The 26,525-nt window shown below is 35.4% G+C and overlaps 2 protein-coding genes and 1 pseudogene across 2 annotated transcripts in view; 2 read left to right on the top strand and 1 right to left on the bottom strand.

The window, feature by feature from the left end:
- The first annotated feature begins 287 nt into the window (after nt 1–287).
- Nucleotides 288–5,863, top strand: LOC124639544 (annotated as a pseudogene).
- A 7-nt stretch (nt 5,864–5,870) lies between these two features.
- The window catches only part of LOC124639512 (protein I'm not dead yet), a 28,172-nt gene continuing 7,517 nt past the window's right edge, over nt 5,871–26,525 (bottom strand). The window contains exons 2-15 of the mRNA XM_047176925.1: nt 16,156–16,276; nt 15,405–15,552; nt 14,523–14,788; nt 14,117–14,231; nt 12,978–13,072; nt 12,367–12,492; nt 11,770–11,895; nt 11,298–11,412; nt 10,985–11,076; nt 10,529–10,629; nt 10,261–10,353; nt 9,632–9,825; nt 9,035–9,172; nt 5,871–8,604 (exon numbers count right to left, since the gene is read on the bottom strand). Coding sequence (XP_047032881.1) covers nt 8,347–8,604; nt 9,035–9,172; nt 9,632–9,825; nt 10,261–10,353; nt 10,529–10,629; nt 10,985–11,076; nt 11,298–11,412; nt 11,770–11,895; nt 12,367–12,492; nt 12,978–13,072; nt 14,117–14,231; nt 14,523–14,788; nt 15,405–15,552; nt 16,156–16,196 — 1,908 coding nt within the window. The 5' untranslated portion in view covers nt 16,197–16,276 and the 3' untranslated portion in view covers nt 5,871–8,346. The remainder of the gene's footprint in view (nt 8,605–9,034; nt 9,173–9,631; nt 9,826–10,260; nt 10,354–10,528; nt 10,630–10,984; nt 11,077–11,297; nt 11,413–11,769; nt 11,896–12,366; nt 12,493–12,977; nt 13,073–14,116; nt 14,232–14,522; nt 14,789–15,404; nt 15,553–16,155; nt 16,277–26,525) is intronic.
- The window catches only part of LOC124639520 (GPI transamidase component PIG-S), a 43,326-nt gene continuing 33,550 nt past the window's right edge, over nt 16,750–26,525 (top strand). The window contains exon 1 of the mRNA XM_047176933.1: nt 16,750–16,930. Within this exon, the coding sequence (XP_047032889.1) occupies nt 16,897–16,930 (34 nt within the window). The 5' untranslated portion in view covers nt 16,750–16,896. The remainder of the gene's footprint in view (nt 16,931–26,525) is intronic.

Below are 26,525 nucleotides of genomic sequence, written 5' to 3' on the forward strand. Positions count from 1 at the left end.
AGTGGCAGATTCTTTTATTTATCTCATTATTTCATAGGCATACAAGAGTTTCTTCGTTTTTCTGCTGATGGTTGTGTACTGGACTTTGGATGTGCTACATCCCAGTGTGCTGGCAATACTGCCCATCGGACTCTCTTGCATCATGAACGGCATAGGGAATAGTTTTATTACCGAGGTAAAGGAACACAAATACGGACTATCTAACGGGTGGATCATATAGCAAGTCATGAAAAAGAACTCTTCTCTAAACACAAAATGGACCATGAAGCACAGTCTGGTGACAAATGGACAGACGGATTGCGAAGTCTTAGTAAGAGGGTCCTTAACCCTTTGCGTGCGGAAACCTTGACTGTTACGGTACCTAAACACTCAATAGGAAGATGGGTTGTCACCATTTTTCTGACTGGAGTGCAGACATGTTTCGCACCAGGCGAAGGTGAAGCAACCTTATCATTTTACCCATTCGTGTTCCCAGATGTACATTCGTAACGATCTGCTGGACTGTATCGGAATAATGATGATCACGATAGCCATAGAGAATAGTAACGTGCACCGAAGGGTCGCTCTCAAAGTGCTGCTGGTGTTCGGGTGCTCACATTATCGGTAATATTGTAATCTGAATCTTAACTAGCTATATCTCGATACCCATTTTTTAACCACCACAAACATCATAGGAATTAATATTCTTCTTTTTCGCAAGTCGATCAGACTTGTAGGTATAAATATCTTAGTGGCCCAGTATTTTGTCACTAAGATGAATTTACGGGAGGATCCGCCCTTTATGGCAGAACTTTTTATGTCGTAATCTTATTTTGCATAGCAACAGTTGGCATAATCTTCACTTCGCAGAAAATTGTGTGGCATACACTCATTTAGCTATCGATATATATGTACTACGTTATAATTTATGTACACTCTATGAACTCCCCTATGTATTTCCTCATGTACTCTATGAACTCCCCTATGTATTTCCTCATGTACTCTATGAACTCCCCTATGTATTTCCTCATGTACTCTATGAACTGCCCTATGTTTTTCCTTATGTACACTTCATGTAATCCCTCTATTATTTCCTTATGTACGCTCTATGAACTTCCCTTTGTGCACCCTATGTACTCTCCTATGTATTTCCTTATGTACGCTCTATGAACTCCCCTATATTTCCTTATGTACGCTCTTTGAACTCCCCCACGTACACTCTATGTACTCCCCTATGTATTTCCCTATGTACACTCTATGAACACCTCTATGTATTTCCTTATGTACACTGATTCGTTAAAGAAGCTTAAATGTAAAGGAAAAGGTCATTACTTCCACTCGACAACATAGAGACGAGGTGGCAATCTGCAAAAGACTAACGACAGAAGGTTAGGTGCTTGGTGCACTACAGTAGGAAGATAAAATAAAATCATAACTATAAAACGTTTTCAGATTAAGCTTCCTCATCATGTTCATGAGCATGTTCCTCTCCATGTGGATATCAAGCATCTTAGCTTGTGGGCTGATGATGCCGCTGGTCAAAGCTATCCTTATGGAGCTCGAGAAGGTAAGCTAGTTCACACGATTCTTTTGTAACCGGCAAATGTATAAGACCCAGGTATTTGACGAGCTCCAACGAGACCCAGTGACAAACTGCCGCCGTTGGCAGAAACGTCTAGGAAGACATCATCATCATCATCGCCCTCACGGGTGGCACCGGCGAAATAAAATTTCAATTTCTGTTTTAATTTTAGATGGGCATCATTGAAATCTACCAAACAATCGGAAAGGCTCAGCAGAAGTCTAATCGCCATGAAATCGTGTTAGTACGAAATTCTTTGTAAGAAGCCGTAGCCTAGACACCTACTTAGTATCAACTATGGTGCCTTACAAAGTTAGACAATAACATAACAATAGACCATGCAAATTGTTACAGTGCTCCGAGGCCATCAGACTTCACGGTGTTCTATTTTCTTGGCATGGCGTATTCCTCATCAATAGGTAAGTTAACTAGGCAAACATTGCTTTCCAAGGTGTTTTTCTTGGCAACTTAATATCTAAGGATCAAAACTCTTCAATTCGTAGATTTTCTCCAACTGCGCTTTGGTTACAGGTGGCATGGCGACAATGTTAGGCAGTCAGACCAATCAGATATTCAAAGTTTATTGTGAGACGTAAGTGTTTACGACTGCTAGTATTTTGTTATTATTTGGCATTGTAAAGTAGGCCATCATGGAAATGGCAAACCTACATCTTAAATATGGGTTAGGTAGGTAGGTACCTTATTTATATCATTTTATTTTGTCAGTTTTGAAATTGAATGTCGTTAAAGTTCAAATAATCAAAGATGTTCAATTTGCAAGGATATTCCCAATTGGTCCGAAGATTGAGTTCCCGCATTTCATGTTGCTGAACCTCCCAGCAGTGCTGGTCATGGAAACACTTCTGTATTTGTGGATGAATTTCAATTTCTTAGGAATGTTCAGGTAGGTAATTAATTGATACAATATGTAGATAAATGAATGAATGAATAAAAAAACGCGAATAAATAATGTAGAGAAAAATCATTTTAAAGATAAGGTCTAAATATCCAAAAAGGTTTCAAGTAAAACGTAGGTAATACTTTTTCGAAATGACTGGCTGATTTAGCAGAAAAAAATATTAGTAAGCCATAAAATAATAAAGAAGAAATAAATTAAAAGTAAAACTTTAATGGCATTTCCATTTTTTCTTAGGAAAAGTAGCCAGTGACACTTTTTGTGCATGCATGAAAAAGTTTGCATTGATTTCAACTTTTTTATCAAAGGAGTATGGAAAAAACCGAAACTATCATTAATTGTGTGGAATGCAAAAAATAATTTATTAAATAAATTATAGAGCCCGAAGCGACGTAGAAATTGGTATGACAGAAGAAGAAGCGCAATACATCGACACGCTGTTAGCGACACAGTATCAACAGCTCGGGAAAGTCAAGTTTCAGGAGTATGTAAGTAACAAACTTACATTTAATCCTACCTACACACTGAAATTTGAGGTCTGCTTTGCACATCACAACATTGAGGTTTGAAGATATAGGGGGCTGGAGCTAAAGAATAGTTGCTTTTATGGTTGATCATGAAATGCTTGCTCATAGACAGGAATTAGTGTTCAGGCTACATTGATGTAAGTATATGTTGTAATGCATGAATAAATCGATCTTATACTTTTCTTCGAGGGGGGAACCACCAGGATGAAGGTTTAAATGTTAATGTCCCTTATCCTGTACTTTTCAACATGTTTTATGTTTGCAGGTTGTTTCTGCTATAGTAGTGCTGACATGTTTTCTGCATGCCACGACCAGCAGCGCACACATCGACCATTCCCTACTGGGTACCACCAACCAGTTTCACCAGTAACCTATTTAAATATTATCTTACACCACTTAAGTTGGTCAAATATCTACGAAATTGTACCCTATCTATAAAAAATCTTCAATATTTCAGTCACTTGAGAGTCTCAACACCATGCATGATGTGTGTGGTTCTGCTATTCTTGATGCCTATTAATTTGGACTTCGTCAAGTATTTCAAGAGGAGAACAGGTATAGTCTCTTCACAACAGAGGTCGTATATAGAGCTGTCTTGTAAGACATGATTATAGGTAGGAGGAAACCTACCCTTTTTTGAGGAGGGAAATGAGGTGATGTCGCGGTTGCAGGAGGGATTGTCAGACTTTACACTACCTCACCCATGTTCCTTATCGAGTTTGTGTACCTGCAGGACCACGGTAGCTCTTTCAGCAGAATGGGTTACCCTTCATAAAACGTTACACACTTATTTTGGTTCCCATGGCATGCTTAGATTTGTTTGTATCTTGAAAAATGTAGTTCTTCCTCTCAAAATGTGATTGAAATCATATGAGCTCGTTTTGTATAGAAACATTCCTCCACATATTCCAGTTGGATAGCTCCCGGTGACAACAAATAATCGATATTTATATTTAGATGGGAACATGGAGCCTTTGCCGACTACCCAAACCAAATCGTGTCTCAATTGGGCCATGTTACGACGAGATATTCACTGGAGCGTACCTTTAATTATAGGTAAATTAACATAAATACCTAGGTACCTTAGTTATTTGATTTGTGGTAGGTAAATGTAAGGTATGTTAAAGAAAGTTAAGGAACTGCCCTTTTGGGGGGATGACGCCAGCGGAACTGATCTGAGAACGACCTATGTGTTGGAAAGGAGATATTGGTAATTAAGTCAGGGGTATCCATGGCTTAACACCAACCTAAGTATGTGGTAAGTCACTAGGTGGATACTTACTACTAAAGTACTAACTGCACACCAGGTAATACCTACATGCGAGCTTTATACCCGCTTGAAGAATAGTTCTTATCTTACCTTAGTTATTTGATTTGATCTTTTTTAATAGTGTTAAGTTCTTAGCCGTATCATTAGGGTTAACCCTGTAATTATAGTCCAAGGTGTTTTAAACAAATAAATCTTCTTTGCAGCCGGCAGCTGCACTCTATTCGAGTCCCTCAGAGACTCAGAAATGAACGCAGAATTCGAGAAGTTCCTGCTAATGTTCCAAGGCTGGTCACGATCGGCGGTGGTGTTCGTTATCGTTGTATTTTGCAAGGCGCTCACGGAATTCGCCACCAACTTCTGTGTGGTTTATGCTATTTTGCCCAGCATTGCTAAAGTGGTGAGCCGGAAGTTTTACCATTCTTTTAAAGATATTTTCATGCTATGTTTCAAGTAAACTGGTAACTATGGGCCATGGGCTCCATTTGCGATCCAGATTATTATAAAACGTGTTTTCAGGAAGCCTAAAGGTGCTTTTAAAGACCACCTTTTTCAATAAGACGGACAAACCCATGCGTATTTTTTATTATTCTTAGTACCTGCATGCTTATTTAATTTGCACGTTATCTAGGCCGTAGTCAGCGACGTGAACCCTCACTGCCTGATGATGGCGGCCACGCTCGCCAGCTCGTTACCATTCCACCTCGTGACGGGATCTCCAGTGAATGCCATGGTTTGTGCTTATGTGCACATCCCACCTTGGAAAATGGTACGTTAGAAATCGGCTTATTTAGAAATATCAGCTTCTGTTACAGCCTGTTTATCGTCCCACTGCTGGGCACAGGCCTCCTCTCACACGGAGAAGGACTAAGCATTAATCCCCACGCTTGCTCAATGCGGGTTGGCGATTTCAGACTTTATAGTCCAGGTTTCCTCAAGATGTTTTCCTTCACCTTTTTATCAGGTCATTGGTGTCCAAGATATACTTAGAAAGTACTAGCTCTTCAGTAAGCTCAAACAGCATTCGTGCTATGAAGAGCACACACCTACAGCTGACAGTTGTCTCGGGTCGTATCAACCTCCCGTCTAGTCTAGACTCTATACTTGCTACACTCTTGTTTAATTATATCCTTCTATGTACTTATTTCCAAATAACCTAGTTATTATTACCTCCAGATGTACGCAGGCATCGGACCGTCAGTAATAGCAATAGTAGTGGTCTGGTTTACGGTAGCTGTATGGTCCACAGCCATATGGTCAGACATCACGCTCGACCCGGAGTGGGCCGATGTTAACGTCTTCAAGATATTTAAGACAAGAGTTTAAGGAAGTTTTACTGGTTACCGATAAGATATCAGTTAGTTATGTGGTAGTGTTATCTACAAGACGTCTGCGTATAATTTCTGCCAGACATTGCTATCCGAGACCTGTGAAACCAAGAGTTATAGTTTATCTGTCAGATAAGTTCCTGCTAGTCTATCAGAGATTTTATCAGTAACCGGTGAAACTAGTCATAATGGAAATATTACTTTGAAATTGATTTTAAGTAAACTTATAAGGTTGAAGTAAAATATATTAACTATAATAAAAAAGTTTAAGTTTTCATTGCAACATATTTAATCAACAACACACTCCTTCGATCCATATTTACAAAATGAGCACATTACGTACATTTCTGTTTCAGTTTTGCAAAACAAATGTATCTAAGTACCACGAGAAATTCAAGTACTAAACATGATTTGGCGTTCAAAATGATAATAATAACCTAAAATAAGCATTTGTGACAAAAAAATATTATCACAACCGACTTTAAATTTTGGAAAACTGGAAATCTTTAATATCTTATAAGATTATCGAGTCTGCATAAGATTATTATGGGATATCAGCACTTTGCCATCCATGAAAAGTTTCTGTAGCTATTTTCATATTATTTGACAATAGCTACACATATGTATATACGTATGCATTAAAAATACGTACTATTTCTTCTATGTAAAATCACTGAGGTAACATGGGTTTATTTAATTCGGAATACTTTTGAAGGTTATATAAAATGCTCTTACATGACAAAAGCGCTTGGATCATGGTCGTTTAATTTTTTTATAATATCAAAAGCTACAATATTTTTTCCATCAGGCTCTTGTTCAAGAGAACAACCTATTTATACAAATTGGGTATAAAATCAATGTAATTTATACAGAAAATACGAACATCGCAATTACAAAACTTTTGATTTTTATCTTCAATGTATACTAACTATTATTACAGATAGAACATGATCATTATCAAAATTTTAAATCCAAATAATTGTCCAAACGACATTGAAATGGAAATATAAACTACATTACGTAGTATTATTCATAAAATTATCAAAATTCGTTTCAAAACTCTTATATTTATGTACGCAATAAACATTCACACGCCTAAAATAATTATCAATATAATAATTACGACTAATTTGCACTTTTCCACTCACTTACATAAAGGCATCACAAATATTTGTTTGACAACAAAAGCACATTTTGTTCTTACATGGCCTTATGTTAAGGCACCTACAAGCTGTATTTACTAACGGCCGTTTGCAATATCCTATCCATGGCTTTTCTAACTAGCGATAGAATTTAAACATTAGCCCTATCTCTAGTATCCAAAATCATAGATAGATAGAATATTAGGAACGGCCGTAAAGGAGCCTATCTGGAATATGTTACAAAGGAAAAGGTCCAAAAATAAATATTTATATATAAACTCTTCACATTTATAAGATTCATGCAACACACACACGAATTCACACACCGCACGCGTTCAATATATTACATGGTATTAAAACTAGGAACATCCCGTTAGACCGGGATTAAAATTAAAACATATTTGAATTACACCTTCACATAAACATTTTCTATACAAAATATATTTTATGTTACATCACATTTGCAAACGTACAATGGTAAATATTTTTATCAGAACTTGCAACACTATTGTAATTCGCGCGTTTTTTGTTTGAATTTGGAACATTGAGATTCTTTTTTCATGCACATATGGCGCCGTCTTTTTATGACCTCTTTTCAAGTATCTACTGCATCATGCAAAAAAGTCTTAATAACATCGATATAAGACCTACTTTTTATCCGTTCCGACAAAATTCGTTGCAAATGTAAAAGCACATTGTTTTACAAATCCTCACCCGCTTTACTCCGTTACAATACATATTACGTACTATAATATTACATTTAAGCATTATTATTGTCCCAGTAGGCTGGATCGTTAGGCACTACGTATTGGCCATATTTCCACTATACACAGTTGGACATTATTATAAAAATGCATATTTGGTTGTAACTTTGAAGACAAATACAATGTCTACAAATTCAATATTGGTAGTTTTCGTTATTTCGTTGGTGTCCAACTGTAGGAAAAATATATATTTATCAAGTAAATTACATATTTCGGCAATGTACTGAGTCGGTGGGGCGTCACACTCCACATATAAATAAATGCTGCTTTAATATTATTTATCATATAAAATGCTTTTATACTGAATACAATGCGCATACATTATTTCAATTTATCAAATACCTGTGAGGAAGTTGCTTAATAAAGTCCTATGCTTCTTTTATAAGCATAATATTAGAATAAGCACTCATTGCCCAATTTTAATAACTTTGGATATACCATTTCCGTGTTTTACATTACAAGTCAAAAATCCAAATAAATTAAGTACGCAAAAATAAGTCAATTTTGGAAATTCTTGTGTAAATGTAGACGTTATTCAACAATTCCATCACATGTACTACTGTATTATCATTACGTTGGCAACATTAAATAAATACAGATAATATAGGCCAACCAACTCAAAACTTTAAACTGGGTACTCCTGTCTCACTCAAAAAAATAATTCTAAGAAGAAATATTTTCACACTGAGATTGCTTTAAAAACTAAAGAGATATCTTTAGTTTGAAAACAGTACAAAATGGCACATACCTGTACATCTTCATAAATATTGTTCATTTACCTAAATCGATAAATACTTTAATAAAAATGCTTTGAAAATCCCTTCACTATAATGTTTTTTTTTTAACTAGTTAGAGGAAGATAATTGCAGGTGAAGAGGCTAGTTTTATTTGTGGGTAGTGTGCAGTTAAAGTTGGGGAGGCTGGCAATACTGGCGAGCGTGGTATTGCAAGCTAACGTGAGGTTGTTGACGGGAGTAGTGGCGTTGTGTGAGGGGGCCACGGTGGGAGCGATGGTGGGGAAGATCACTGAGCCCCATGTGGGGTACGCGCCCCATACGATGAGTGTGGTGATTATTTTGGGGCCTATGCCGCCAACAGCCTGAAAAAAAGAAAACCAGTTAGCCATGTCATTTTATGACAATTATGAGCATAATGTAATTTTCAGGAATTTTGTTGAAACCTCTTAAAATAACATAGGCGCAAAGAAACGTAGTAGGAAGAAAGGGCTGTTTACCCGCGGTTTTACCCGCGTCCCGTAGGAACTTCTGCCTGCCCCGGATAAAGTGTAGCCTATGTCACTCGGAAATAGTGCAATTTACAAACAAACAACAAAAATGTTATCTTTTTTTCATATTAGCATAGATTTTTGCATCTGTACTCTTGACATATGTACATAATATGTATCCTCGCAGTTTGCTTTCGCTTTCAAGTCTCACTAAAAATCCCATAAAAAATACCTTTTTTGTTATAAAATCTCCCCATTTTCAAGGTCTACAAAATACAAATCTAAGTCTAAAACCAGTACTCACCATCTTAGAAGTAGGTATATGCGCAACTCCAGCGACGATGGCATTGGGCGGAGTGCCAACGGGCATGTGGAATGCCATGGAGCAGGCCAGCGTCGCCGGGATCATCAGGTAACGAGGGTCGATGTGGAGGACACGGGCCTGGGGGAAGTAATAGTTACATATGTATTAGTTTCTAGCAATGGTCGAAGATCTATACGTACATTTGAGTAGGCAAAAAATATTGAAAGATTTTGACGTTATTCCGAAATATCTACATGTTAAACAAATAACTGTTACAGCAAATAATGTGATAGTTACTCTAGCAAAGTGACTAATAGCCGTTCAAAATATTCTACCTATCTGTAGATTTGCTTTCCTAGAGAGATAATTTTGACATTAGCCCCATACAAGTTACGTCAAATTCCTACCTCTCGTAAGCAAAACTTCAGATAGATACAATATTGGGAACAGCTGTTAATGTCATTTCTTCTATACATCACTTATTACATTTTTTTTACATAACAAGGGAATATAACTTCTGAAGTACTGTAAAAATGATCCTACAAATACTTGATACAATTTTATTACACCACCAAAACTTTCAAAAGACCAACTCACCATATTAGCCAGCACAGGCAGTATAAGGTTCGCTATAGCCACGTTAGAAGTGAACTCGGTGATGAATTGCGTCACCAGCACCACTACCAGTAATACTACTGCATGGTTCAGGCCTTGCAGACCTTCCAGTGAGGACCCGATCATGGAGGATAGACCGGTAGCCTTGCTGCCTTCGGCGAGGGCGAAGCCTCCACCTGGGGGTAGAAAGATGGTTAATAATTGTTACGGGCAGTAAAGAAAATATTTAAAGATAAAAAAGCTGTTACAAACTTTTCTGGGAATAATCTGGATAATTAGAAAATGTGTCCTATAGTTTATTTATCTATTACACTTTTTCTACAAAACCTAACAAATGTACAATGGTGTGGACTCAATAACTTATTTCTTTTCGTCTCATCATGTTTTCCTACACATCCTATAAATAAAGGCATTGTAGGTAACACGCAGCAAAAAAAATACGTTCTTTCGCTAAAGCCATTGAAGGCAAATCGTCGAAAAAATATATTTCGCAGGCCATAAAAAAACGGTTTTTCCAATGCCCCTTCATTTTTATGGTACAAACAATATGTTATCTGGGTAGAAACACCTAATATTATCTATTACCTAAGAAATATAATTGTTGTACTCACCAAGCAAGAACAGTAGACCCCATGGGATCTTTTCCTTCAGGATACCCCAGGTCACGATGCTGGGTGATGGCTTAGTCGCCGCCAATTCCTCATCTGTTGAAAATCATACATATTAATTTATGTAAAACAAAGCATTAAATTTCTAACAGTACACTTGGTAGTGGGAATGAGCAAAAATTGCTTGCAATTATGTGAGTTATGAATATTTTTCGATAACCGGAATTTGGTCATGTTTTCGAAAAAAAATAAACAAATTAAAACTACTGACATGATGAAGAGCTGGAGAAGAACTTGAGGAAGTCGCAGCACATCGGGAGGATGAACATCAGGATCACGATGAACATTGAAGTCACGCCGTCCTTCACTTTCCTGTAAAACACACAAAATTTTGGGTTAGAGGAGTGAAATCAATTGTTCCACTATAATAATACGACTTATGGATGATTTTCATTCTTACATTCTGAGACCGCTAAGATGAAAATATTTTTTTATTAATTTCACCAAATGAGTTTATGAACACAGCAAAGGTCTACCTCATACAATCTTGATAATAAGTTCATTTGAACCTCAATAATGCTATATATTATAAAACAAAGTCCTGCACCACATCTGTCTGTGTATTCAAAAATTAATTATTCATGCAAAATGTTTAGGTATACTTAAAAACATTAATAGGTATGTAGGCACCAGTAATATGAAATAATATGAATGTAATAAAACTTACATGGTAGTAAGCACATCAGCCCAGCCGGGCATGAAGCCGGGGCGACGGAAGATGTACAGGAATACAGCCAGGATGAACAGGAGACCAGAGGCCTGCGAGCAAGTACCACTTTGGTTAAATATGTGTCCTAATATATATGCCAACACATCAAGGTAATATAGTCAGCCAAAGTTTAAATATTACCAACTTTATCTCTTAACTACAAGGTTCAATGTTGATTGGAAAATTGGTTTCAAAATAATATGTCATGCCTGAACTTTATGGTACCTAATTTATCCAAACTAAACTTATTTATCTTTTGTTTCACGCTCACCTTTTCATGGAAAGTGATAGGTCCAAGGTTTCTGTACTGCTCTTTGATGACTTTCATGGTGGTCAACGATCCTGATGACGCCATGTTCACCTTCTTAGCGGCTTCGCTGTTTGGCCTGTAAACAAAGAATAACATAATTAGTAAACGTCCAATAGCACCATCCTTAGTCAGTCCCAGCTCAGAGCGCAGGATTTTTATAAAACACTAGAAAATCAAGAGCAAAATTTTTTTTGTTAGGTTCAAGCATATATGCACTTTATTTCAATAAAGTTGCAGTTGATTTTAAAGTGTCTTATAAAGATCTTCTCCTCTCAATCTGCGCTGGGTCCAATCCAATCCAAAGTCCAATCGTTTTTATGCCTTTTACACATGTCCCTACAAAATATTTATAAAAAAAAATTGAGATAAAACTGCCACTTCGGTTATTAAAACTTTTACCTGTAGCTTTTCATTTTATATAATATATATTTACCTGAACATGCCCATGAAGGTGACCTGCAGGGCCACCCAGACGAGCAGCTGCATGATCAGCATCGGTGGAGTGCTGTACGCCATGAACCAGAAGAAGTTCACCGAGCTCGAGTACTCGGGGAACTCGCTGCAATATAAACATTATTAACATTACTCATTTAATATATTGTGACGACGATAAATATGGCAGACTAGAGCAATTTGATGTTTCGCCGGCCAGGTACTTATGTTCTTGCAAACAACAACTTAATTCACTCAAATAAACTATCTTTCTAACAAGGTGAAATAGAAGGTTGTTGAAAGGACCAACGGAATGAATTCTAAATTCTTCTTGGATAGTCAAAATACGCAATATTTATTTGTACGCCTAAGAAATATACAGACTCGAATTCAGTGACGACAAACCAAGTCATTCTTATCCTTACAAATATATAATTTGCGAGTCCTATGCGGGCTTTCGCGCCAAAACTCCTGATCTGAATTAAATGTTTAGTACACACAGATAATCAAGAACCTAAGAAAGAACATAGGCAACTTTTATTTAGGTGTGCGGAGTAAAATCGCAGGCGAAAGCTAGTTATTTATAACATCAACTTACGAATCAAAGATCCCTTTGAAGGCGGAGTTGGTGGCAGTTCCGACGAGGGTCCCGCACCCGCCCAGAGTGGACGCGTACGCTATACTCAGGTAGTAGCAGATCGTTATGTCGCTCGGCATTGGTGCTCTGAAACAAGTTCACGTACATTGTATACATTGAGTTTTAAATATCTATACTAATATTATAAAGCTGAAGAGTTTGTTTGTTTGTTTGTTTGAACGCGCTAATCTCAGGAACTACTGGTACGATTTGAAAAATTCTTTCAGTGTTAGATAGCCCATTTATCGAGGAAGGCTATAGGCTACTTTTTATCCGGGTTCGTGCAGAGGTTTCCACGGGATGCGGGTGAAACCGCTGGCAGAAGCTAGTGTGTTATATAAATCGCGCCACGAGTCCAGTGGAAAAATGTGTGTGGCAAAAAACTATCGCCGCGTCGATCGGACTTGATTCGCGTCGCGGAGACACGTACACCTATACATTTTGGAGCACTACAACTTGAAGGTTCGGTTAAAAACGGTAGTGTCTTCGAGTCGTTCGTCATAGTTTTAATTAATTCGACTCTTCAAGCATGTTTCAAATTGTTACAATAATCTAATTTAAGGTATACTTACTCTTCTTCTCCAGTTTTGGCTACGGGTTTGGAATCTTTTCCATTTTCCGCCGGTGGGTTCTTCTTCCTGTTTAAGAAGACATCGCCAAGTCCTTGCTGTAAAATAAATATTGCTAACATTACTCTCTAACTACCAGCAGAATGTCTCTTTTTAACATGTTTACGTTTTAATATGAAGAGCAGTTTCAGAGAATGATGTTATGATGGAAATATAAAGGGCTTATGTTTAACTGATCACCAGATATAGTAACAAACAGCAGACAAAAATAGTAAATGATCACCAAAATGAAACTCGCATTTTAATGTAAAACTATCACCAAAGTTTTAACACTTTGCTATCCTATTTAAGTGAAATTACTCCAAAATAAATCATGCGTAAGCCAAAAATAGTAAATGATCACCAAAATTAAACCACCATTTTAAAGTAAGATTATAACCGAAGTTTTTAAATTCTGCTATCCTATTTAAGCAAAATGAGTCCAAAAAAATCATTGTTATCCCAAAAGTAGTAAATGATCACCAAAAGTAGTAAATGATCATCAAAAAAGTTTTTACATCTTGCTATCCTGTTTAAGTAAACTGACTCCAAAAAAATAAGTTCGGCCTGATAAAATAAATGTAATAACATTATGGGGACCCTTTTCCTGCACTAGCGTGGAAAATTGTCTATTGCATGCCTCTAAACAGTGCGATAAGAGTGTATTGAGAAACACATTCTTCTTCTTCTTTCTCCTGCCCTGTTCCCAATTTTACTTGGCGTCGGCGCAATATGTCATTTTCTTCCATTTTCCCCTGTCACTCGTCATACTGACACTCACGCATGCATTGCAAGCCGGACACATAACTTAATATGGCATCATAATACTTTATTTGGTAATAAGCCTACATTTTATGGCAATCACAGTGACTTATTTAGGCAAAAATAATACATTAATTTGGTCGTCAAGAGTTGGTGATCATTTACTAAATTTGGTGGTCGAATACAATTTAAAGTGAAGTCGTGACTAAAATAGCTGGTACTATTACATTTTTAGACTTTATTTTTCTGGTGTTCAGTAGATATTTCTGGTTGCAAAACTTAGGGTATCAAAGCATTTTATGGTGGTCATTATATTTGTTCCCAATATAAAGATAAATTACCTGTTCTAATACTTCTAATATGGCCTCAACGATGGGCACCATCATAGTGGTGGCGGCTGCGTTAGACACCCACATTGATATGAACATAGTCACGAAAGTTAATCCAAAGTTCAGTCTGGAAAATAAATTACGAATTGAAATACGGCTTTATATTCGGAAGGAGTACTTGCAGTAACATTTACCAATATAGACTTGATTCCATAAGGATAAACAGAATACTGCAGAAAAACATCAACACCTTTGTGGAACCCAAAACATCACGATACATACAGAGATACAATTAAGAGAAAAACAAAACTGGGCAGATAAGAAAGGCTTGCAATATGTAACTTTATAAGCTTCCACATTTTTGATGGCTCTGATTTTGAATATTTTTGTTTTTTTTTGTGGGCTTAACTAGGCTCACCTTCTATGAGAACAGCCAACCACCTGTACGGTCCACAACGCAACTCTCTTCGGTAACTTAGAATGCTGTACCCCAGCAGCTATCATAAGACCTCCCATGAACATCATATTAGTCTCCTTCATGTATGCTGCACAGGTCTTGTCTGAATCCAGTATACCCATGGTGGGGAATAAGACTATTGGCAGCATGGATGTGACTGGTAACGGTAGCAGTTCCAACACCCAGTAGATTGCCATTATTAGGACTACGTACATGCATCTGTATGCCTGAAAAAGGTATGAAATATCTTATTAATTCTTGAGGTACTTAGTATTTTCTTATATGGCTTCCTAGAAAGGAGGAGGTTCTCTATTCAGACGTTAGTATTTTTTATTATTGATATTTTTAAGGTAGGACTACAATAGGTACATTGCATTTTATTGTCTAACATTTCCGATAATATCATTGAATTTAATTGAAAATTAGTAAGTCCTTGTGTAGTTAGTCTTATTATTGCTCTCTTACTCTCTAACTTGAACAGGAAAAAGGTAAACTTCAAGTATCAAGTCAATTATCATAATTTAAGTAGTGATGAGGCAACCAGTCTGCCTGGTGAAGTGGTCTTAGGCATAAGTGCCGTTCAAGATTATCATGGAAAAGATTATTTGTGATTCATAATTTCCTTATAAGTGGCTTGCTTGCTCAGTAATTTACCAGTTATAAAAAAAGGCAGGTGTACTGCTAAATAAATATACAAGCTAGTTACAAATGCACACTCCCAGCCTTGAATATACCTTCTATAGAAAAGTCCCTCTTGAAAGAATCTAGATGTCAATTCATTCATACCAAACCTGGATTTTTTATTTTTTAAGACTGCAAAATAAATGTTTTATTAATACTTACAGCATCATGATTTAATAAAGGTATAGGCAGTAGGATCAGTGGTGTGAGTACTACAATAAGTGCCTTCCAATATATAGACACAAACAGTCTCATCCTCTGCCATAGCGTGGCACTTGAACCAGTCTTTGGAAAGTAGTATGTTGTGGCCCTGGAATATTATATAGAAAATGTTAATAAACTGTAGTATATTTGTTATTTATTAACCTATTTATTTATTTAACTTTGTGCAATCTCCAGTCAACCTTAAGGTGATGCAGCGATGACATGGTAACTGTTCTTCTCCTTTAGCAAAAAGTACTTAATGTATTTGGATGGAATTTGCCATAGAGGTAGCTTTAAACCTATGCCAGAGAAAGACACAAGCAAAATCTTGTTGTATCCAACAATTAGCACACATGGTGTTTTTTAGTTACCATTATGTTTTGCATGAAATAGATATTAATTCTTAAATTCAAAGTATAATTCTATACTTTTCCAAATTAATTAATTTAGTGTGATTAGTTTGGTAAAATTATTTCCATGTGTTATTTTTAGAAAATAAACATGCTTTCAATCTATTTTTAAACCACCAGTAATGTGATGCAACTGCCGAGAAAGCCAAAAATATTCGCGGAGGACCCTGCACCCTGTAGATTTAGAGACTTATTTTCATGGGGTTTTCCGCAATTTTCAGCCTCTTTAAATTGTTGATCATAACATAAACACGAATCTCAAAGCTCATGGAGACCCAAAAAAAGATATATTAGCTTACCGTTCGTCGGGCACACCGTTTTCTATGGCCGCATTCGACATGGTGATTTTTTAATGAAGTAAATCTCGCCAAAAATATTATGGTATTATTTGTATCACAGTTTCCACATTCTTGGCACCATCTGGAAAAAAAACCGGAGGTCAGAAAGATATACAAAATATAAAAATAATAAAATTAAAGCTACTATATAAGGAAGGTAACTAAAAGCGACATTAAAATTACCCGCTAAAAGTTAGCGCAATTTCAAACAAATCGTGAGGTCATCGCTTTTATCAGCACAATATTCTTCAATCAAAATCAAATGACAACTAAAATTATTGTTGTTACTCGCTGTCGGAAAATCGCATATACGCTTGCTGTTTGCAACAACGTTTCATAAAAACAAAACGTTATTAGCATTTATTTCGCAAAAATATGGGCTTTAACTAATTGAATACTATGAAAATGAAATAAATTTATTTAATTGTTAAATATATGGTATTTTAAAATATATAATTTAATTATCATTGTTAAAGAAAATATTTTCTTCGCATGCATTACACAAAACTAAACGTAAAATCATATGTTCGGGCTAGGCAACCTCAAGAAAATTAACGTCAAACTCAACTGTCACAAATGATAAAACCAAAACACGACTGATAGCAAAATAAAAATATAATTTAAAGGAATTTAAGTATTAAAACTATCATAAAAACTGAGTGTAGCATCTTCAAATGTGCCGATAGTGTAATAGCTCCCAAAATGACCAAGCACGAGACTAAAGCTGAGGCGGCAGGTATGTACTTCCAATAAGTTACAATTCGCAGTTACATTGATTTCATTTCGTTTATATACTTTAAATTACTCCTTAGTTCAATTAAAACTAAAGCATTACGGTCCTCAGACAGCTGTACAAGTAATAATATTTGATGGAGAGCTGTTGTAGCTTCAACAGTTTCTATTATCAATTTTAGGTTATGTTTAGCGATTGGTTCTGATATTTATCTATAAAATCTGTTTGGACTTCCTTTAATTATATAGGATTCACAAAAATTGTTTTGCGAAGTATAAAATCGTTGTAGATATTACATTCTTACGGTCAGTGGATATATTGATGGATACATTTGTCTACATGCATTACAGCATAATAGACTTGAGCAACACAATACAGTCACAAGCAATAACGTCACAAGGTACACAACTTGTAACAAAGTCATAACTGTGGAAACAATTAATTATTTCTACTGACATAAAAATACTTGGTTGAATCCTCCATTTCAGCAGGATAACTATTAAAAATAACTATAACTCATATAGAAGACCGCCAGGAGATATCTCCAATACTAATCTCTGAACACTGGTTTACTTATTTAAGTATTTATAAACCCACTCCTTAGTTTGTTTATCTTATCAGCAGTAATTCAAATCTGATGACCTAATAACTTCTTGTAATGAACTGTTTAATGACTATATGATAAATTAGCCGTTTTCCCTCGGTTTCACCCGCGTCCTGTGGGAGTTACTGCCCGCACCAGGATAAAATATAGTCTATGTTACTCGCAGATAATATAGTTTTCTAATGGTGAAAGAATATTTAAAATCGGTCCAGTACTTTTTGAGTTTATCCATTACAACCAAACAAACAAACAAAGTTTTCCTCTTTATAATATTAGTATAGATAAATACCTGAATTCATTTAACCCTTTCCTAACATCTATGAATTGGTATTCATAAGAACATAACTCCATCTACTTCACAAATACCTGAGGTTGTGGGGGCAGATACTCACTTACAAGCACTTTGAATTATCACACGGTCTTTAACCATGTTTAATTCAAAAAACCTTACCAGCTATTTATGCATGCCTTTGAACATTGATACTGCATTTAAATGATAAACAGGTTTGACTTGAAATTACCAATAATATTTACATAATGGCTGCTGATTCAAATGTGAATTGTTATGGTGTGGGCACATGTCACTAGCAGTATTTAATAACACATTTTCAAAATGGTTCATTGTTATATTAAGTATATGGGCACATCCGGACTGGATTTGAATAGACAAAGAATAAAAATAACTTAATTGGCAAGGTGAATGACAGATTGTATTATAAATACCTTACGCTTTATTGAAGTGAAATGCAACTGATCCATGTTTAAAGTTTTTTTGTAGCTTTTCAGCGATATCATTAAATATTTAAATTTTTAAACATATATTTTACATTTATATTTAATATTTAAAAATGTAAAATATATGTTTAAAAATAAATAAATGGAAATAAAAATAAGTTGTTTTATGTAAAAAAAGCAAAATCGTCATTTTGTTGGTTACGATAATATACGTAGGAGTTGTCAATATAGTATGTATAGTAGGTATCTATTAATTGTCCACTAAGCCTTTTAAATGGTTGGAATATTGCTAAGAATTCCAATCGATACCAAAGATATGCACACTGCATGCATTCATTCTTTGGCACTGTCATTGCAACACTGGACTAGGAATATTTTCTTACCATTGCACTTGACTTCTTGACTCTTATTGCAACCAATCTCGCTGGCAATTTCATTGTTCTTCATTGTCTAACATTAAATACTTAATTTTAAATGTAGGATGGATTCATTCATAGTAACAACAACGTGTGATAATAATAATAGTGTTTCTAGGTCGAAAAGTAAGTAAATAAACACTACTATTGGTTCCAAATTATCAGTTTACTTGCTGGCAAACAAATTCAAATATTAAAGTAGGTGAATGTAAGTAACAACACAGTTACTAGAACAATTAACATACGTTTTAGCAAAATATGAACATATAAGAATTACATAGGTACAAAGTGGTCTGGCATATATGTATTTTAGTGGTGGTCTGTCTTCCTGTCACCGCAACGTTTATCTGATATAGTAGGGCCTACCTACTTATCTGTCATTGTAAAGACTTCCACGCTGCCATGTAAAACATACTTATTGTTGCATTTAAAAAAGTTACACGAATATCCACTTAAATGTATTGAACTTGCACATAGTCTTAAAAATTACCCAGATTTTTGTTAAAATGAGGTTTTTGCTATATTTACTTAAATAATATAATAATGCAATCACCTACTGAATTTACCACACAGTGGGACAAAATATCTACATATATTTTTCAAAAAATACATCAACATTAAATTTGTTTGTTTACGACTGGAAAAACTTCCGCCTTTTCGCAATCTGCTTGAAATATTAATTTAGAATCGTACATACATGTTTACAACCGCGTAATCGCATATACTATGACGTTAATTCCCATAACATGTTTTTATTACATGGATATAGAATTGTACCATGAACACGATTTTATCTTAAATCGTGTTTTAAATAGTCCCATGTGCGTCAAAATGGATTGATTCGAAAACAATTTTTAAGTATTTTATTAACTTCATTTATGTCATCTGGGTAAGGCCTGAAACACCTGAGATGGCTGAATTTTTATTGTTTGGTAAACAGTAGAGCTTTATACTGTAGAAATCTATACAATAGAACAGTTGCTACCTACGTAATGATTTGATGATACACGAGGAAAATGCTAATAAGAGCCTTTCAGTAAATGATGAATGAATGCGTATGCATTGCAGTTCCAACTGCTTTAAAGACCCCTTTATCCGATATAATATTATAAATAAAATAATCATAAATAGCGATATATAAATTAACATTAACATTTCGCTGTCAAGCACCTATTGTCTTGCAGTAGCTTACGTGTGGACCGAATATTAAAATACCAGCGTTCTTCTTAATCTTATGGAATAATCTGAACTACAGCTGATTCAAAGTCCAAGGTTGATTGTTAACGCCTACACGTTAAGAATCCACGATTCTCAGTGACGCAAATCCTTTGGGATTTTATTTATAAAACGGGAGGCGTGCCTTTTACGTCAAACTGTGTTGTAACAACCTGATAGGTTTTCAAACAAGATAATTTTGCAAGTGACACGTTGCTAAGACCGTGTTGCAGCAATTTGAGAATCAAAACATTATAATGTCAACACAATCATGTTTCAAGTTAGAGCTTATGAACTCTGCACTCTTACGGGTAATTTTCATGATGTACCTACCAATAATGACATTTAGTTCTCTATAATGAATACAGCTTGTTAATGGTCGGTATTTTAAAGTCAAATGAACACTACGTAACTTCTACTTATTTATTTTGGTAATTATACTTTCAAAGTTGTGATCAGCAATTACGATTGAAGTTTTTTTGACATTTGAACCTACCTAGCCGTTTAAAGAAATGGTTATTTCTGAATTCTAGTCGAGTCATCTAATTATATTCGTCATTAAATTAACTTAATTGTTTTCCTTGTTGGAAAGCTTGTCTACATTCTATTCATATGAAACTGTAGTTATGTTTAGTACAATATGCCTTAACTGCTTTGTTTTCCATACTGTCATTACCGCTACTATCATAGTTAATGATCTAATTCACGTCGCGTCTCGCATCGTTTGAAACTCTTGCGCAATGCCTTCCCAACGGCAAACACTGTTTATCGATCAATTGCACTCTCTCAATTGTACATAATTACTTAAACGGTACAGATCTTGATACGTCAACAACTAGTAATTGTAGGAAGTATTGAAGGACGCGTTTTCATTCTGATAACTAGAAAATGAGGTCGAGAAAATTCATAAGACGTCAAGTTATTACTGAAAGATGACGTAAAACTTGCTCCTTCTTACGTCTTCCAATTAATCCATATAGCCTTAATAAACCAAGGTATCTTTATATTTGTATTCATGAACAAAGTAATTATGAGCCAGCGGTAAAAACAATACATTGTCTCGTTAATTGAATTTCTGACAAACTACAGTCCTTTTTACACATAATCCCTTTATGCAATGGTTATCTAAGCCTTATGACAGATTTGTTGAATAGCTACGTAGTGGCAAGGTCAAGACCGGAGACAAGGTTGAGGCCGGCTTGTGGCTGTCTATGGTCGATATCTGTTACCGGTTATCTATCTTATATGATTGTTTTATATAGTAATCTGGCATTTACGTTTGCATGTTCCCTTGATGCAGTTTTACGAAAACTAATAGAGATGTGTCTAAAAGTTTTGCATTGTTGTAATGCCTGGTGATTGGGTGAGCTATCTAGAAATTTTGCCTTAATAGAGTGCCATTTGTTTTATAGTTTAATTTATGATGTAAATGAAAAGTGCATCAAACCAGTCCACTAAGAGGATATTAAGCTTGGCAGTCTTTCAAAATATTTCATAGGTTCCTTCCTTATTCAATGCCCATTTGCTATTTATACTGATAGGTTAAACACACATAAAGCAAAGTGTCGTTTGTATAAATAATCAAATATTCACAAGAATGACGTAAGTTCACGAGCAATCATTGAATATATTCGGTTTTGGGCGGCCATGTAAAGGCGTTAATTAAACTGGCCTTTTCCCTCGTAAAACTGATACGTAACTATGGACAAGTTTTTCGTGATTTTGAAAAATTCGGACGCAGTGTGTGATAAACAGTTTAACGTGCATTTATTTTGCAAGTTTAAATAAAATCAGAAAAGAACATCATGTACTTAATATTTGTCAAAAGATTTATACTTTAAGTCAGTGTCAAATTCATAGTTCTTATAATATTTAGTTTACAGATCATGTAACATAAGCTCTCAAGAAATTAGATGCGTTGCTAACTGCAAAAGCTGACGAATGAAAATAAACACCAGACACATAATTTTTTGCCACATACTTTGACCATTTTGCAATTAAATACTTAAACTTGAGAACTTCCTAATTTGCAGTCAAGAATTAACAATTCAATAGTAAAATTGACGTAAAACGTGCGAGTCATGTTAGGTAAAAAATGTAAATGACAGCTTGTAGATTGAAACATCACGCTTCCGTAAACGACTGACGTTTTAGTTATAGTAAACCTGTTTAACAGAAAAAAATGTTTTGTTTTGTAAGTGGCGCCACAATTGTAGTTTTTATCGAAGTTTTTGTCCGCGTTCTCAGCGCGTGCGACCCACTGTGTGAAGTTATGCATCGTGTATACGTTTCAGTGGAATTGTGTCAAATTTTATGAATGTAAAAGATAACTCGTTATTGTATTATTTGATTTTGTTAACAATGACTGATAACGTATGAATCATATTATTTATTTATCTTGTCAAATTGTTTATCAAATTATTTGGGTAATTGTTTTTGTTTATTTGACGGGCTATGATATCAATCAGTGTTGATTTGATCAGTGATTAGAAATGTTTAACTCATCACATGAAGGACAAAAAAACTCGAACATTTGACATTAGTTTTCATTCCAATAAGGACTATCAAACGGTTAAAAGTGAAACCGCATATCAACGTGTTCTTAGTACCTACAATACAATAAAGCATACAGGAGCTTATCTCACTAAATGGTCATTAACAACGATATATTTATTTAACTAAGCCAATCCTTGTACCTAAAACCTATGCACTTATTGACTGAGTTCCTTTACCTTTACGAACATATTATTTGTAGTAGATAACTGTGTTTGCACTAATTACTCGTGCATAGCTGTAGTTGGTTATTGAATGTGACCCACATATCTGTAGCGGAAGGAACTCGGCACTAAGGACGAGATAACACTTGAAACGTCCTTTAAAACAACCAATTGACGGTTAGGTTAAATGGGAACAGAAATTGTACATTAGAGAGATTTGCAAAGATATCCTTCGCCATGTGAAAACATCCATGGGAGTGGATGATGCATCATATTGTCGATCGTCATACTAACAGTTAGGGAGTGGAAGTTAGTATGACGGCTGACAGAGAGGAATAGAAGCCTAAACATATTGCATCGACCCCAAATAAGATAGCAACAGGGCAGGAAGAAGAAGACAAGTGGAAACTCCCCAACATTTTTGCTTAGGTTCTCACCACTAATAACATCATTATTCTCGTATAGAATGCGACAAGCGCCACCAATATTCTGTATAAATACCACTGGCAAAGTAGTACTAGTAAATCAGTAGCGTTTGGACGGGAGAGGCCCGAAATAGCCGGGCAATATCAAGGTGCTCACGTGAGATAGTCGTGAAAAGTTGGATGCATCGAGTTTTAGTATGTATACCAACTGTTTTTCAGGAGATATCAGTTCCTTGTATACTTGGATTAATTCCGAATACTGAACTTGCTAATGATCTTTCTTTGGCAGACTTTGTATGCCACGTGTGTTTCCCATTATATAATCTTCCAGATGTGTAGTGTGGTGTGTTATAATTTTTCTTTTGTGTGACAATAAACACACATTGATTTATGTGATTGGTTTCTTACTATTCTATTATGCATAGTACGTTATTATTCAACCGTATTGTAACCTACTGCAGGTTTGTTTTGTCAAACGTGCGACATTCCGAAGCAGCTGCCACATTTGCATCGTTTCAGCAAATTAAACATGATTCTAGTTACCAGTTTTAACCGGTTCATTATTACTTTATCGTAATTAGCTATTTTTAACATTGGACTTTTTACAGTCAACAAATAAACTTCATATCAATAGACTATAACCTATAAATTGGTTTAATCAGCAATTTTATTTTCAAGGGCGTCTCTTGCGATAAACTCTAAAATGTCTGGTTTAATATCAGCAGTATTTGTTCAAATCCTGCTTTGGGGGTTAATAAAAGAAAAGGTTAATGCAAAACACAAGAATAATCGTATCTTACTATTAACACTTCAGCAAAAACGTAGGTTACAGCGGTAATTACAGCATTTTCATGCAATAATACGCGTGAACATGCTGTAATCGAAATCACGGATGTTTTTATAGCGCGCACAGATTCTTTAAAGATTTGTATTTATCACGCACTTGAACGTGAAAAAAATATCTCAAGGAAATCTCGATTGTCTAAAATACACACAACAGTTGGTAGGAAAGTAGGAATAGAGGTACTTGACCTTGAAATGATTGACGTAACAGGCCACCATGAAGTAACTCCAGGGAAAGCTTTTTATATTGATGATGGTAATAACCTTAATGATTCAACGGATACGTCACTAGATCCCAAGGTGACAAAGGTATATTGCACTTCTGTTGGCGCAGTTCCAACTAGAGCTTCAACTGAGAAATTCGTAACAAACATATTTGATCACGCTGCATGACTTTTGGAAAGAGTATCTAAGTGAGGAGAAATTTCATAATTTATTTTGATTCTTGATGCAGGGAGTTGAATCATAATTTCGTTTGTTGCTTCAGGCCCAGTTTCAGATATAAATAATGAATCGAGGAGTTTTCAGATTGCGCAATCTAATTAGCAATTAAACATACCTAATTCAGTTTATACATTGTAGTGTAGCCGATATTTGTGCCACGCTAGTACTGGATTAAAGTGAAGAAACAGTTTTTTGAATATATTCCTCGTTTTTGTAGAGTTGTGGACTATTGTTTGTTATCCTATGCGTTTGCAGTTACACTTGTTATTTTTTATTTGTGTTAGTCATATTCCCAAAAAACTTATCTATCCCAAGAATCAACAAAAATAGCGAGTCATTCAACTGAATTGTACTATCTTATCGATCATCAGTTCTTACTTTATCGTAGACGTGACGTGTTAAGAGAGTCTGCAACGCAATTCAGACATTATGTGTCAAGGGCGGTTCACTTCCTTGATTTCTATGGCTCAATGACTTGCATATTTGTTTGAAATCTTAGCTTAGATTTGATATTTAATACAGCCTTCGTCTTTTGCTATCAACAGTCATCATTCATCTATTCTTCTATCTTCATCAGCCTTTCTATTGCTCTTCTCAATAAAGAGAATAAATTATTCTACTACTTGCAAAAATGTAAAGATTATCGTTCCTGTATTCCAATTGGGGATTCCACGCTTTCGATTTCCATGAGGATAGTGTATCTAAAATAGATGACGTCAGTTTAACATAATCACAGCATTGAGTCGGTGTACTGTTGCGCTTCCAACGTCACGTAGGCAGGTCTTATACAGTTCAAATGGCAGTCGCTGATTGGTCGAGTAGCATGTGTGGCGATATGGTGAGCCATCGTCTGATTACGTTTACAATAGCGGTTTACGAAGCGTGCATTCGTACAGTAACTATTGGGAGGTTATGCCGTTGCACCGTTCAGAGTTCACGGACTTTGATTGAAATCTATCTGTGCGTTATTGGATACGGCAAACTATGGGTTGTGATTCTGATACTATTGCTACGGTATTTTCTGTAACAGTAGGCTACAATCATCATAAACATAGGTATACGTTGGTGATACCTACATACCTACAAACTACATTGCTATGACTAAACACTAAATCCTAATTATGAAACAAGGAAACCAAACTCGCAAACAACACAACTTAATTTAGGCATTATGACTATTCATGAGGGAAGGAAAATTTTGTTCGGTATTGAATAATTCGCTGCTGTAAATTATCCAAGCCATAGAGTCATAGTTATTTCAGCTGTATCTAAATGTATAAAATGCAATCACCACAAAATAATAGAATACTAATTGTGCACTCCTTACTTTTACACTTAAAAACGATTGTTTCAATTCAGGTGTAAAATTTCAAGATCGTGTCGAATCGTTGACTTTCAATGTAGATTAGGTATATGCTACACACGTGGAAATTTCAAACACTTATAACAATGTCATACATTGTTCGATTACAGTTCAATAGCGAATTACCGATAAACAAGACTTTACATACATACTTAATGCGACTGCTGAATCTCCAAAATGATTCAACAAACGTAAGCGTACGTAGGAATGAAATGCCCAAATGAATAAACTCAAAACTGAAGCTGTATTAACAGGGAAATAACCTTAACTTTCTTTTGATTACATTAAAATGACCATAAAAGCGACGTATCAAAATTCCAATAAGATTAGAAGGTTTGAAGCCAAGCTCCCAACAACAATTAACACCAAACATACCGCTGAGATCAATCACCAAATTATGCAACTAATATAAGCTTTCGATACCAGTCATACCACTTTTTATGGTTCTCATGCTTGGGTCAGTCAACTTATTTTCGAATAGTTAACTGGCGTAGCATTATTGCATGATAATTTAACTTCTGGGTCACCTCCAATAATGACAGCTTATTTTTTCTCAAAACGGGTGCCATTTAACAAAAATTTTGTACTTGATGGATCATCATTATTACTTATTGTCTCTTTTGTCTTTAAGCTGTTAATTTTATTGTGCTATAGTCGCTTAACGATCTCAGTGTCTCTTCTTGTCTTGAGTTCATTGAACTTTAACATTAGTAAATGCAGTCATGCGTATTTGACGCATGCATCGTCCTTGAGAGTGCTCTTCAAGAACAAATTGTCTGTGAAGTTGTTCGGACTTGGAAAAGTTCAACAGATAAGTGTGATCCAATTTTTTCCAG

The sequence above is a fragment of the Helicoverpa zea genome, chromosome 19 (assembly GCF_022581195.2).
Source record: "Helicoverpa zea isolate HzStark_Cry1AcR chromosome 19, ilHelZeax1.1, whole genome shotgun sequence".
In the NCBI taxonomy this organism is placed as follows: domain Eukaryota; kingdom Metazoa; phylum Arthropoda; class Insecta; order Lepidoptera; family Noctuidae; genus Helicoverpa; species Helicoverpa zea.